The following is a 14,651-nucleotide window of genomic DNA, read 5'->3' on the forward strand; positions in this document are numbered from 1 at the left end:
CATTGACAACAACATTATACTCCTCTTGTGTTCGAGTACGGTTATGGACTCAATGGAGTATCGAGAAAACGATTTATTGCGACCATCGCCACCTACGTATATGAGGTAGACCATATGACGCTTTAATCCACTATCATTCTCTCTACATGACTAATAATTTAACCACCTAAGGACGTGAGGATCGACCAATGACTTTATAAGCCCGTCATCAAATGGAAGTTCAGGCAATGTTTTTAAAACATCACCTACAGAACCTTGTTTAAAGATGATGCCGATGCTGTGGAGTGTTGTCATAGATCCACAAAGATAATAATCGGCGTTTCCTTTCAACAAGCACTTAAATATATAGTTGTTGGTTCTTCTTTTGTTTAGGTAATGGGAACATGACTTGAACGCTACTGATGCGGAAACTGCAAAAAAAATCATAACGACTCCGACACAAAACCACTGAAACTAAATAATCTAAAATATAAATATATAAATAATAAAAAAATATTAAACATTAATAGAAATAACCTCGATTACCATGGGGTACATGGAATGGACTTGGAGTAGACTTTTAGTCTAGTCTTCCAACAGTCATACAAAAAAAAAACAAACTTTATAGCTTGATAGTGAAAGTGGTTGTCGACTGTAACTGCCTCGGAGTATTGTTTTGTTTATCGGCTATGCAGTCTGATGACCAGTTAAAACGCTATATTAATTCTGATCCGAAGTTCGGTACCTGTATTGGTCCTATTTCAATGGATTAAAATGGTTCAGCATTTCATTGTCATAATGTCCTTAGTTTAGCATATTGCATGAAATTAAAAAAATCACTACAAATATTCCATATTGGTTTTTGTGATTTTTTCCCTGGCTTTAATCAAAATTCCCTGACTTTCCCTGACATTCCAGGTCCAAATTGAAATTCCCTGACTTTCCAGGTTTTTCCAGGCAGTCGACACCCTATTTTGAACAGCATTTGCATTTTTTCTAATCCATTTTTCCCAATTCCGATTCTTCTGCTATCTTCGACAATTGTCTTACTGTAACTCAAGCATTCAATTTTCGATATTTACATTGATTTTATCGTGGAACGGTACCTAACTCAAATTAACGGGGTTCATTTTTAATTTGAACTTCTGATTACTCCTTTTGGATCAGAAAAACTGGTTTCTATTCTGGTATTCGGAAACTTAAAAAGCAAAAAAAACGCAAATGAGTGCAACACGATTAATTTGCGAATGGATCTGTTGCAGTATTGTTCATTAAACTGGATTTTTTTTGAAGAAAAAGTTATTCATTCGACTGTTTTTTGAAAATATTCAAAAAGGAGGACATTTTAGTGCAAAAGGAGGACATCTGATTTTTAATTAAAAAGGAGGACATGTCCTCCTTTAGGATACCATATGGTCACCCTAGGCATATTAAAAAAAATACCACATCAATATTTCAGCCATCTATGATGCAATTTGAACTCTTCTGGGCTGAAACGAAGGTATCGGACATTAGATTTCGGAGATTTCGCAGCCGGACATTGGGTTCCGAAAATACCTCTGAAATACAAGCATGGGCTTCGTGACCGTGCGATTAGCAACGTCAATAACATAGACGCATGTGCTGTGGAGTGTGGGTTTGATTCCCGCCCCGGCAAGAAAAGAAAACTTTTCGTACGAATAACTCTCCATTGGTCCATTGGATGTTGAAAAAATGTTCTGTCCGCTGTCTCATGCTAAGTGTTAAATGTCCACGCTGAGGTGTCAATGTATAATCACACGCTGATGGTTATATACTCAAACCCCACATGTACGACCTCGGGTTGAAGACAATGATTCTGTCTTTATTTATTACACACTAGCAGACCCGACGCACTTCGTTTCGCCTAAAATTGATTTACCCTCTGATTGATTCTCGAGGTATGAAGAAATTGATGTTTCATTTGTATGGGAGCCCCCCTGTGCAAAGGAGGGAGGGGTCTCGAACCATCTTAAAAACCTTCCCCGGCCTCAAAAACCTATGCATACAAACTTTCATGCCGATCGGTTCAGTAGTAACGGAGTCTATAAGGTTCAGACAGACAGAAATTCATTTTTATGTATATAAGATTCCAGCACACATATCTAAGTTATTTATATCTGATCAAAGGCTTTGATTCAAAGCTCCCTTGGTTGCAAATCAAATCAACAGCCTTTGTGTATTTTTATTGAAAATTATCAATTTTCCAAAAATATCCCTTTTTACCCTTCTTACAGCTTAAGAAGGGTATCAGGATCACTTGAAAAATTGACTTTTTATCCGAGGCTCGGACCCAAGTCATACCAATCAACTCAGTTCGAAAAACTGAATATGTGTGTGCGTTACAAAATATCTCACAAAAAGTCTCAACTGTCTTTGAACGAATTTGAACGATTTTATCCCCAAACAAAAGCTATGGTTTTGCCATTGAACGCAATGAATTTTTATTTGCAATCGGATATTTGGTTTCAGAGATATCTGTAAAACACGAACATGATGTATAATTTTATAATTTGTCACATCAATATCTCAGCCGTCTGTTAATTGATTTTAACGCTCTTGGGATTACACGAAAGCTGCAATATTGTAGTCGAACGCATTTGATTTCGAAGATGTCTTTAAAATACTTAAAGAACGCATTTTTCCAACAGCTCTAACTTTCACTTATTTGTTAGTTTTAAAATTTAAGGTTCGCTAATATGCATAGAAGAACTGAATCATTTGTTTGAGAAACTGCACAAGTCTTTTTTACACAATTTCGAGAAAACAACAAAAAACTGTTTTTGAACAAATTGGCCTTTCGATTTCTTCGATACAGATCAATAGTTTTTGGCAAAACTGAACAAACTGGTGCACTTCCAGTGCAAAACTGTAAGTACTCCATAATTGCTCTTTAAAGTCCGTGGACATATGTAGTTTCTCAAACAAACGAAAAAAATTCATACATTCCTGAACAACAACAAAATTTTTTTTCGTGTTTTTTGCCAGAATACGAATTTTAGCGCGCCGGTGCAAAAATGTCGGTTACGTGGAATAGGCGCAGCGAGCAAGCTAGATCAATCAGGTGGAAGGTGCCCACCCTTCCTAGACTGTGAGCTTTGTGACGTGCGGTCATTAACCGAGCTCAATTAGCCGACTTTTATGTACTGCAACGGCCACTACGGCCTTAGTATAATAATACATATATGGAAATGCTAATATCAGCTTCGAAATTTAGACACACATTTCTATGTGAGAATTAGAAAGGAAAGTACAGATTTGGCAGTTCCGTATCATATAGAATAACGGAACTATCGTCTATCAAATCTATCTTATCGCCTCTAATTCTATCATAAAGTGAAGTTGGTCTAAATTTCGACTATGATATTAGCATTTTCATATCATTGTAGGGGGAAATACGGCTTTGGCAGGTTTTGTTCTATTATTGGCAGGGGGGTTTTTGTCGACCAAATTTTATGAAATTTGGCCACAATATTCTTTGATATGCAAAGAATACTTAGGCCAAATTTGAGCCTAGTCAGTCATTAAAAAACCCCTGCCAATAATAGAACAAAACCTGCCAAAGCCGTCATTTCCCCTAATATAAATTGATTTATGTTTTATTTTTTATAGTATTTCTTAAGAATTTCATTCCAGCGAATACAAATTGAAATAAAGATTGAACTGATTTTTTTAAAAATGTTATGTGCTTTTGATCCATTCGGGTTGCATTTGAATTCGAATTACAACTGAATCTAATTAAAAATCAATAAAATAAAATTGATAGTGATTTGAATTTCTTTGAAATAGTTTATATTCGGGTTTGATTGGAACTAGTAAGAGCATATTCTTTTTCCTAATTAGTTCAATAGAAAAGTGACCAGCTGACTTAGAGAGTGGTCAGCCACCAGCCCTGCAATTATGTTTTTGGAGTGGAAAAGAAAGGACAAAAATGTATAAAACTATGAAAATTCCAAAACTACTCACCAACAACGCGAAGCCATTGCCGGAGCTCATTACCAGTGGCTGGCAATCCGCGGCTCGGTAACCGTTCCGACAGTTTTGCCTTCGTCAGTAAAAGTTCCGAGAACATTTTCACGAGCTTGGCTTCAAGGGTTCGAATCTCTTGCTGTGTGAGTTCGGCGCTGGTGGCACATTGGGTTCTGAGGCCCTCCAGGCGATCCGCCGAAATATCTATCATACTTTGAATTACATCAAGCCCTCTGCGTATGTTCACTTCCGAATCACTGGCTAATACTTGATCACTGCTCATTGCGGCCATTGTTATTTATTTACGGGAATCCCGGAGCGTCTACAAAATCAATAATTCACTGCCAGCTCGTGATTTATGTTTCATAGCATAATGCCTGCTTTTGAGAGTAGTAACTTATTTATTTAAATCTTTTTCATTATCACTTATGTTTAGCTGATATTTATTTCTCTGCACATTCAGTAGTAAAAATCAATATTTTTATCAATAATTGCACTACTTAGCGACTACCAGCCAAATGCCTGCTATTATGATTGCGCTGCTAGCCATGTCATGACACTGACAGAAGTGACAGATTGACGGACGACAGAAAATTTGAAGGAAACTTGAAAAGCCTTTTACACGAATCTGAAAAAATATCTATATTTGTAGAAATAAAAAACCACTCAAAGTTTTGCATTAAATTTACACAAAGAAACTCGTTTAATCGCATTACAGTATCCCCCCGTTTATCCGGACCTCGCCAATTCGGAATTTTCCGGATTAAAAACTATCAACACCCATTTAAACACATTATGCTGTCAGTTTTCAAATTTGTGGAACTTCCAATTTCCGAAGTTTGTTCCATCGAACAACCAAAGCTTATCTTCCGTCATCTTGATAAGTTTAGACACTTGCTAATAATGTTCCGATTACAACTTCCTTTTCAAATTGACCTGGGCCCATAACCTATTGAGATAGGCAGAGTTGGTAGTAAAACAGGTCTGGTTTGTGTAACGGTAACAATGGAAGTGACATAATTTTATTCTTTCAAGTTCTAGCCTACTACAGTAATTGTTATTTAATGTTGCTAGCTCATAGCGCTCGGTTGCTATTCAACACCTGAATGATTATATAAACTTAATAATAATAATAAAAATCACCTTTACGTTTTTTTTAGAATTTCGACTGGATTTTCTAATTTGCTTGGTATCCTGATTAATTTCATGCCTATCTATTTGATCTCCGATCGGAGAATCTTCTCTAAAAATAAACGATTCCGCCGGGAATCCATAAAAATCAGGCTCTTGATCGGATATGCATCCGTCATCTTCAGTATCGACTTCTCTCCTTCGCTTTCTTGAATTAATATGCTCATTTTCTTCGCTTAACACGAAGCGTGGAACGGATTTGCGGCTATGATCGTCGGAAATCTTAATCTGTCGTTTGTGTGCCGCAATCAACCTTCCTCCGAGCGATATCTGAAAAACAGTTGGAGAAATTCGTTTAATATACTTTGCTGGTAACCATCGTCTGATGTCACTTTTATTAGCGTTTTTGTAATAGATCAGGTCACCGCTTTTGAGATTAACGAACTTGTCAGTAATTGTAGAGATGACGGGTGAAGAGTCATCATGCCTTGCTTTTAAATTGTGTTTGTTATTAGTTTTGGGATTGATCAAATCCAATAGTGTCTTGGGTTTGTATGAAAGGAGTTTTTCGGATGGGAAATGGCCCCCATCCTCTTGACAAGTGTTTCTATAATTTAAAAGGAAATAGGAAACTTGTAAATCTGTGTCGAGCTTCTTCATCTCCGGGTCTAATAAAAATTTCTTAAAAACATCCTTCACCAATCGAACCATGCGTTCTGCCTGCCCGTTGCTTTCCGGGTGATAAGGCGGACTTTTCATCACATACACCCCTTGCTTTTCGAAAAATTCAACGAACTCCTTGGAATTAAATGGTGGTCCACCGTCTGTGACCAACACATCAGGCAATCCGTACCTGGCAAATACATTGAGGAAAACCTTAATCACATTTTTACTATCCGTACTAGTCCTCATGTATTCCAGCTCAATCCACTTTGTGTAACTGTCTACAATCACCAGAAATGTTTTGTGGTCCAGATGAAAAAAATCTGCATGCACTCTGCTAAACGGTTTTGTTGGTCGGGATCCATTGAGAATATGCTGCTGGTCTCGTAACTGGGGTCATTTGATTGCATATCCTGCAGCATCCAACGTACTCCTCCACATCCCTATTCATCCCGAACCAATACATCGTTCTGCGGGCCAGTTGCTTCATTTTGTTTATGCCGCTATGGTTCCTATGCAGCAGTTCCAACGCATTTGACTTTAAATTGACTGGAATGATGACACGGTCCTGAAATAACACGCATCCCTCTACTTCCTCTAATTCCTGGTGGTGAGAGTAAACATCCCTGAACCTTCTATCCATGCGATCTGGCCAGCCTTGCCTAATATATGCCGTAATTTTCACCAAAAACTCATCTCGTACGGTCTCTTTAGCAATTTGTTTATAGTCAAGGGGAAAGTTTTCTGTAAAATTTAAACTTTTTACATATTCACGATCCAAGACTTTCGGAACAGGCTGTGCAAGGGGAAAACGTGAGCAAAAATCTGCATTTGCCATTCTGGAAGAAGGTCGGTATATGATTTCATAATCATAAATAGAAAGTTCGATAACATAACGTTGCAGCCGCGTTACTGAAATTTGATTTTTGCCTCCTTGCCAAAAATTCCGATTAATGGTTTGTGATCAGTGTAAATTACAAACTTCATCCCAAAAAGAAATTTATGAAATTTCTTAACTGCACAAACAACCGCTAAAGCTTCCAAATGTAAGATGGGGTACTTTTGTTGGGCATCATTTAGGCTGAAAGATGTAAAGCAAATAGGGCGTTCCTCTTCACCTACGATATGTGATATCACCCCTCCTAGTCCATAACTCGAGGCATCTGTGGTGACAACTATTGGCTTCTTGGGATCAAAATACTCCAACAAGCAAGGCCGAAGAAGAAATTTCTTGCAATCCTCAAAAGTTTGTTCACACTCGTCCGTCCAAGTATATCTCACATGTTTCTTTAAAAGACCATAAAGGCACTTGATGCGGGAAGAAAGATTGGGGATAAATTTGCCATAATAATTCAATAAACCCAAGAATGCCTTGAGCTCTGATACATTTCGCGGCGCTTTTGCTTCCCGAATAGTTTCAATTTTCTGCGGGCACGGGGATAATCCTTTATCCGTCAAAATGTGCCCCAAAAATGGCAATTCTGTCACAAAAACTGGCACTTTTTCAAATTAACCTTTATATTAGCTCTTTCCAATCTCTCCAGTACTAGGTAAAGTTTTCTTTTACAATCCTCCCAATCAGTTCCCGCAATCAAAACATCGTCCAGATAACAAGACACGTTTTCCAGGCCTTGAAGGACTTGGTCCATAACTTTTTGAAAAATGGATGCACTTGATGATGCTCCTTGTGGCAGACGGTTGTAAACATATAAACCCTTAATTGTGTTTATTACCATAAACTTTTTAGAGGCTGGCGATAATAAAAGCTGCGTATAAGCACCAGCTAAATCAAGTGAGCAAAAAACTTTAGATCCTGATAAAGAAGCAAAATGTCCTGTGCAACAGGTAATGGGTAGGCATTTGGAATTATGACCTTGTTTATTGAAACCTTGCAATCGATCACTAAACGGATGTTTTGATCCTTCTTCATCACAATTACCACCGGTGAGGCCCATTCGCTGGTTTCTACCTGTGTAATTACCCGTCTCTCTCTAAGGAATCTAAATGCTCATTGACTTTGTCTCGCAGTCTTAGCGGTACCCCATATGCTTTTCTAAAAATAGGCTTATCTTCTTTCAAAACAAGATCTCCTTCATACCCAACTATTGGAGTTGAAAATCCCCATCAAATACAGTTGAAAACTTACTTTTCAACTCTTCGATCACGCTTTCTTCTTCGAGCTTATAAATGCCTTCGTCTTTAATCCTCGGATTCGAAAAAATGTCCCGCCATCCAGCATAAAAACAATCCAACCAGGTGCGGCCCATCAATGGTATAAGATCGTTGTCACATCGAAGCACAATCATGAAAAGCTGCTGCTTTTTGCCTTTCAGCTGAACCGAGACGCTAATTTTCCCAAGAACTTTTAATCTCTTGCCGTCAATCACTGCCAATTTCTTGTTACAAGATGAGAGCTTACTATGCTCAAAATTCCTCAAAATAGTTCTTCAGAAATAACGGTCTCTGCCGAGCCACAGTCAATCTCCATCATTAAAACGCTCTTCTCAACAAAAACCTTTACATGGCAAGCTTCATTTATGCGATTGATAGAGGAAATCATCATACAGGGCAAGTCCTCTTCGTCTTCCTCGTCTGTATATACCGGTCTCTTAAAATTTCCGCTTCCTTTTGTGCTAGTACCAACGATCTTTTTTGGAGATCCTAAGAATTTGACATCCGCCTGAAACTGCTCTCTACCATGCAACTTATAACAAAACTTCCGTGTGTGGCCTTTCCTTTTACCAAAAGAGCACAAATACGTCGGTTTTTCTGAATCATACCTCCGGTCCCCATATCTTCCAAATTTATGCCTGGGCGAAAACGAAACGCTGCGATTACCGCTTTTACTTCTACCGCGATACCTTTGTTTAGAGCAAGAACGAACTTCCTTTCTACCTAAACGAGCGACTATGGAAGTATGATCATCGTCATCCTTCAAAACACTTGTTCGTATGTTAGAAATTTCATGATTTAAAATAAGTTTCTCCGCCCTAGCAGCAGTTAAATCGTCTTCGTCACACAAACGCTTTTGAATCTCGCGGTTATAAACATCTATTACCAAAAGATCCCGTATAGCCCTATCTTTAAAGGTACCGAACCCACATTGTTCAGCCAAAACCTTTACCGCTATCACGAAATCTTCCGATTTTTCGTTCCTACTCTGCCTTCTGCTCCAGAACTTGTAACTATTAATCACTTCCGAATCACATTTGTCAAATCGCTTTTAAGTTGTTCCGTAATCTGCTGGTAAGATAGGGTTTTACGTCCTGACCGGGAAAAAGTTTTTTGATTTCAGAAAATACCGTAACGCCACACACGGTTAAAAATGATGTTTTGTAGCGTTCTTCCGGGACATTGTTATTCAGAAATACATATTCGAGCTGTTCAACGTATTGCGCGAATGGAATTGAATTTGGCAGGTATGGCTCGATGGTTGTAGACACCGACATTCTTTATTAAAAATAAAAACAAATCGAAAACACGAAATAAATTCAACTAATAAAATATCACACTTCTTCAAAATTTGGTCACAATACAAGAAATACCAAAACTAGCAAAAATAAAGTCACGTACCTTGAACACTGTAGTACTTCACCTTCAAAGAATTCTGCGGCGGCAACCAAAATAACGTTCAAGAGAACACCCGTGGCAAAAGTCAACCTCTCACAATATAAAAGCACCAACTCAGCTTGGTCGTCGTCGTCGCAAACAGCTGATCTATTGAGGCAAGTCGGTCCAGCCCGAACGAACAATGGATGCACTTTTCTACACAGCACAATCCAAGCAACTATACTGCACTGCACAGGCTGCCGCTTTGTAGTAGTAGTGATAAACAGTGGTCTGTCACTGTCTGGTGTAAACACTGTAGGTTACTCAATTGCTGTATGCCGCACACCACTTCGCGCCACCGGCACCGCGGGAGACGTGAGATTACTTCGGCTGTCGTGTGTGTGCGATCGATGAAATCGATGAACGGTGAACTCACTCTCGCAATGGCCTCTCAGAAGGAGTAACTGCACGGAGATAAAAGAGAAACAAAATGGTGTAAGATATAGAAATGAAACAAACTACACCAGCATAAAAAGGCTAAAATGCTTCAAACCAAAAAAAAATCTCTAGAAATTTTTAAAAATTCGTTCGATTAGATAATTGCTAACTGCAAAAACAATCAATCAATGCATAACACACTTTCACTCGTTTTTTTATTTTGTTTGCAGTCACTAAACGCTTTTTAGTCTAACAATGAAAACGAGGAACAAAAGATCACACAATAAAACGAACGTTCGCACTACAAAATGACGCTATTTTCCAGCGCAAATCTCCTAGCTCTTCCCAGGGAAAATTCACTTACGCTGAACTCTGGGAATGTAGGGCGAAATATTTTCCAATTATTGAACTTGAGTGAATAACTGTCTCGAAATTGCACTTTTTCGTACTTTTCTCGTCGCCAATTGTAATAACTACAAAGAGGATTATACGAGGTGGATACCAAAGGAATAAATAGACACCGTATAAAACTATAATTGGGTTTCAATCTTTAAGAAGAAGTAAACACGTCAGGCTAGTAAGGTGTACAAAAGTTAACTCATCTTTATTTCAGATCTGTTCATAGGCACAGCATTTATATTCCCTTTTCCTCTCTTCAGCGATAGGCTCTCTCCGAACCTCGCTCAGAACGTGCCCTAACACAACACTGTCATGATAGAGAACTGATTCGGGATGTTATACCCCATGATAAATTTCTTTTAGAAAGCTTCAAATGTGGGGTGCACTGGCTCTGATGATGCATTTCAACCTGTTCTACACAGATGTGCAGTAACCAACACGAAATGAGTGAAAACGAAGCGAGAATCACAATTTTTCTGTGGGGGCTGCCTATTCGATTCTGTTTTCTCGCACTTGTATACAAGTGTGATAAATTTGTTATCATGGCTTATTATGATTCGGAACAGTTTTGCCTCTCTTTTATCGTTGTTCGTTATCTATTGAGAGCGATTTTTGCAAACCCTGCATTTATGCCATACACTCGCCAACAAATAATGTTCCGGACATTGACGACAGCGAGATTCTTTATCTTGTAACCACAACATCTTTTGATTCGCACGTCGGAATTCGAGATTTGCCAATTCATGTCAAATACATTTTCAACAACTTCCCGTATAAATCCAAACAATAGTCGAACCTTTATTAAAACGGTTCACGTTCCACGTTGATCCATAATGATAATGGTACTGAAAATAGAGGTAGTAAACTATTTGCGAAGTCGAAGCAAAATTCTTCACACAACCAATGACAGTTCTCTATGGGTTTTTACAGTAGAGCAACAGAGAGGAGGAGATGGCGGCCATGTTTCAGATAGCAATGGGGTTTCCCATAGGAGGGAAGAGAAGAATTTGCTTCGACTTCGCGAATAGAAGACGGTTCCCTTCATTCTCGTTCCCAAACATGTTGGATACACATCTGTCAAAACATATTAATTTTTTGTTGACATTTAGCGCCCTATCCTCGCTAGCAAAAGATGTTTCGTCAATGACGACAGTGACATTCTTCTTCTATACTTAATTAGCTCTATTGTACTGAATCATAATCGAACTGTAGTCTGATATACACGCTTACTTCAGTTCACCCAAATATGGGTGAAGAATACCCATAATCGCCAAAAAGTGCACATACGTATTTATGGGTGAAATGGCATTTACCCATATTTGAGTAGAAGCCAATTTCAGAAAAATTAGTAATGTTTACCTATTTATGGGTATTCTATTATAGGTGAAATTAACTCACATATGGGTGAACTTTTTTGTTTTGGAAATAAACATCGCATTGGATAAAATTTTCGTTTTTCGCGTAATAAATGAGCATATCGTTCGAATGTCGCTTTTCTCTCGGCTTTTCTTTATTAACAAGTGGCAGTACTTCTATTGCCTTTTTAAACGAATTTAATCATAATACATAATAACCTACTCGATGTCGGATAAACGTGCCAAATCACGCGGTACCGGAACTGGCGACAGCTTCGGATCGGTAAGCATTAATCGCTGCAGTCATCGGGTCACCTGCTAGGTAGCTCCAACAGCTTGAATGATCAGCAGCAGGCGTCGGGTCACCTGCTAGGAAGCTCCGCAGTAGCCGTGTGGAAATTTGACGGTATCCCGATGATGAATAGCTGTAGGATGATGGAAGGAGTACGATGAAACAAATGGTCTGCCGCCACAGGTTCAAAGATCTAAAAATATATTTTAAATCAAAATAAAAACTAAAATATGCTATACGGCTGAAGAACCTACCTTTAAATCAAGATCTACTGTGCGTAAGTTATGGCATCGCTTAGCCCCCAACAAAATCAGCGCTCGTTACAAAAGTAGCATTTGCGTTCCCTCCCGTGAATTCTCGTTGACTCCTTGTGAATTTTTCTTCCGTTGCCCATGTTTGCGGTTACTTCTGGGGAAGGTCATCAGCTTCCTCCGGACCCGTCGAATCAAGAATTGGCGAAGAATTAAGAACTTCAAGGTCTTCGTGCATAGCATCCGACAGCTACTGATCAGCGAAACAACCGGTTATCCGCAGCATGCTGAAAGTTCTAAAAAATAAAGTTTATTATAAATTTTATAAAATTCCATTAAACTAAATAACTTACTCGATGCATAAAAATCATTGGTCCGGATACCACAGAAGCCGGGTCGGATAACAGCGAATAGATAGGTTTCGATACGTGCATGCAGGAATAGTAGCACCGGAACAGGCAGCGAATGGGGTGATAATTGTAGCACGGGAAGAACAAGAAATTTAACAACACCATAGCATCGGAGGCAAATGGTGGATCTGGACTTTGAAAAGTTATTAGTGCTGTCCAATGAGAGCTCGAAGTAGCTCGAAGTTTCTCCCTGTCCTGCTCATGCCCATTTGTTGACAAAAAAGAACGAGCAGGACGGGAACAACTTCGAGCTACTTCGAGCTGCTCATTGGACGGCACTATTATTTATGAAGAACTGGATTCGATTTTTTAAATTACTTTACCGCGATCTTACACGGTAACCAGAAAATACTCTTTTAGAACTATAAAGTACGCATAATCCTAGAAAAGTGGAACTACGCCTAAAAGGAGTATATTTCGTTTACTCATTTATGAGTATATTGCCCATACGTCAAAATAGGCATACTTTTTACTCCTTTTCGCAAAGTAAAAAGTGCGTATATTTTACTCCCACAAAAATAAAAAATGTATACTTTTTACCCCTAACTTAATATTAGTTAAGTGTATGAATTTTACTCACTGAAGAAGTAAACGATTTCGATGTATTTTTTTTTATTTTTGCCAATTTTAAATAATTACATCGCAAAGATTGTTTTTATCCTATCAATTTGAAACTAAAATAGTACACTTACAAAATTGGATAATTCAATAATAGTTTACATTAAAAATAAATTATCATTAAGTGGAATCCGAGGTAGAATCCATGCTGTTATCCGAAATCATCCTACGCTTTGACGATCTAGAACATAAAAAAACAAGTTCTGAATATGTGATTCTGTTAATAACAAATATTTTACCATTATTTTACGATCTTCTGCAGTCTTTTCTATCTCCAGTGCTCTTGTTTTCGATCTGATTGATCCGACAAGTTGATCCGTACTCATGGTTCTTTAACGTTCAACTCCGTTTCATCTTCCGGATAATCTCCTCCCGAGGAAGTCTCTAACTGATATCGACATCAGCTCGCTGTCGCTGATGCCATGAATAGGGTACGGCGACAAGGGGGTCTGCAGGCTGAAATTGCCGTTCATAACAATCAAATACCTATTAGGTAAATATTATTTAGCAAAAAATGGATAAAAAAATGTTTGTTTTTATGAGTACACTGCCAAAAATATCTGTATAAGATATATGTGTCGCCGTTATAAATTTTTGCAATAGCGCCACCCTAATATAATCGATGTAGAACCACACATAAATTAAATAATTGCTAATTCGAAACCACACATAAAGTTTATTTGGATATATATTTTATTAGTAGTTCGCATGGAGAATGGTTATGTGTGCGCTGATATACATCATAAGTTAAATCTATGGATTTTTGCCAATAAATATGTGTGGATTTTTAGTAGTGTATACTTACCAGTTTAGCTAAATGTCCTCACCCGAACTTCATTAACTTCAGATTAAATAACATTCCCTTAAAAATTCAATTTTAAATTTAATCTCGAACAATTTCCGTACTCGCTAACTTTAACAATGTCAGAAGATTTTCTTTTCTCGCAATAAGCTACTTTTTACGCATTTTCCCATTCATCCACATACTAGAAAAAGTGTAAAAAGTACTCCCAAAAATTACGCATAATGTGACGTATAGGCAATATTCTCATGAGTGATTAAAAAGTACTCCTAAAATGAGTATTCCAATATTACCGTGTACACTTCGAAACGAGATTATAGGCTCCGTCAGACGTTGCAAGCAAATCACTCGTGCGAGCGAATGATTTCTGAGAGCACTCGCAATTGCAGTCACACGTAGCAGTTTTTTACTTTAAGCAAATGTCTGATTTACTCTCATGCAAATATAAACAAAAACGAAAAACTTGATTTTCGACCACAAAATCTAATTTCATTCCTATTTTTGTAATGCAACACTGCCACCTGAAAACGTTTTCACTTTTGCGAGCGAAAAATTTGCTAGTGCTGCACTAGCAAGCGCAATTTCGTTTCTGCGAGTTGAAAATTTTTAACGCTTAGCAGTCACACATTGCAAGCAAGCGTTTGCTTACGAGTTGTCATTTGTTTGCATGCAATCACTTTCAGTGTAGTCAGACAGGCAAATTTTTGACAGTTGTCACTTTCTGCGAGCAAAATGCTCGTCGCGAGTGATTTGCTTGCAACGTCTGACGGCACCTTA

At 38.1% G+C, this 14,651-nt stretch overlaps 1 protein-coding gene and 2 long non-coding RNA genes across 3 annotated transcripts in view; all 3 read right to left on the reverse strand.

Moving 5' to 3' along the window:
• LOC134224545 (kinase suppressor of Ras 2) overlaps positions 1 to 4,529 on the reverse strand; it is a 32,072-nt gene extending 27,543 nt beyond the window's left edge. The window contains exon 1 of the mRNA XM_062703925.1: positions 3,964 to 4,529. Coding sequence (XP_062559909.1) covers positions 3,964 to 4,258 — 295 coding nt within the window. The 5' untranslated portion in view covers positions 4,259 to 4,529. The remainder of the gene's footprint in view (positions 1 to 3,963) is intronic.
• Positions 4,530 to 5,157: 628 nt separating this feature from the next.
• LOC134223182 (uncharacterized) lies at positions 5,158 to 10,449 on the reverse strand. Its single transcript, XR_009982472.1, has 3 exons — positions 10,112 to 10,449; positions 9,334 to 9,773; positions 5,158 to 5,427 (listed from the first exon to the last, which is right to left on the reverse strand). It is a non-coding gene; the product is annotated as an uncharacterized LOC134223182 (long non-coding RNA).
• A 2,531-nt stretch (positions 10,450 to 12,980) lies between these two features.
• Positions 12,981 to 14,318, reverse strand: LOC134224479 (uncharacterized). The gene is made up of 3 exons (XR_009982950.1): positions 13,878 to 14,318; positions 13,312 to 13,558; positions 12,981 to 13,253 (listed from the first exon to the last, which is right to left on the reverse strand). It is a non-coding gene; the product is annotated as an uncharacterized LOC134224479 (long non-coding RNA).
• Between the last annotated feature and the right edge of the window lie 333 nt (positions 14,319 to 14,651).

The sequence above is a fragment of the Armigeres subalbatus genome, chromosome 3 (genome assembly GCF_024139115.2).
Source record: "Armigeres subalbatus isolate Guangzhou_Male chromosome 3, GZ_Asu_2, whole genome shotgun sequence".
NCBI lineage: Eukaryota > Metazoa > Arthropoda > Insecta > Diptera > Culicidae > Armigeres > Armigeres subalbatus.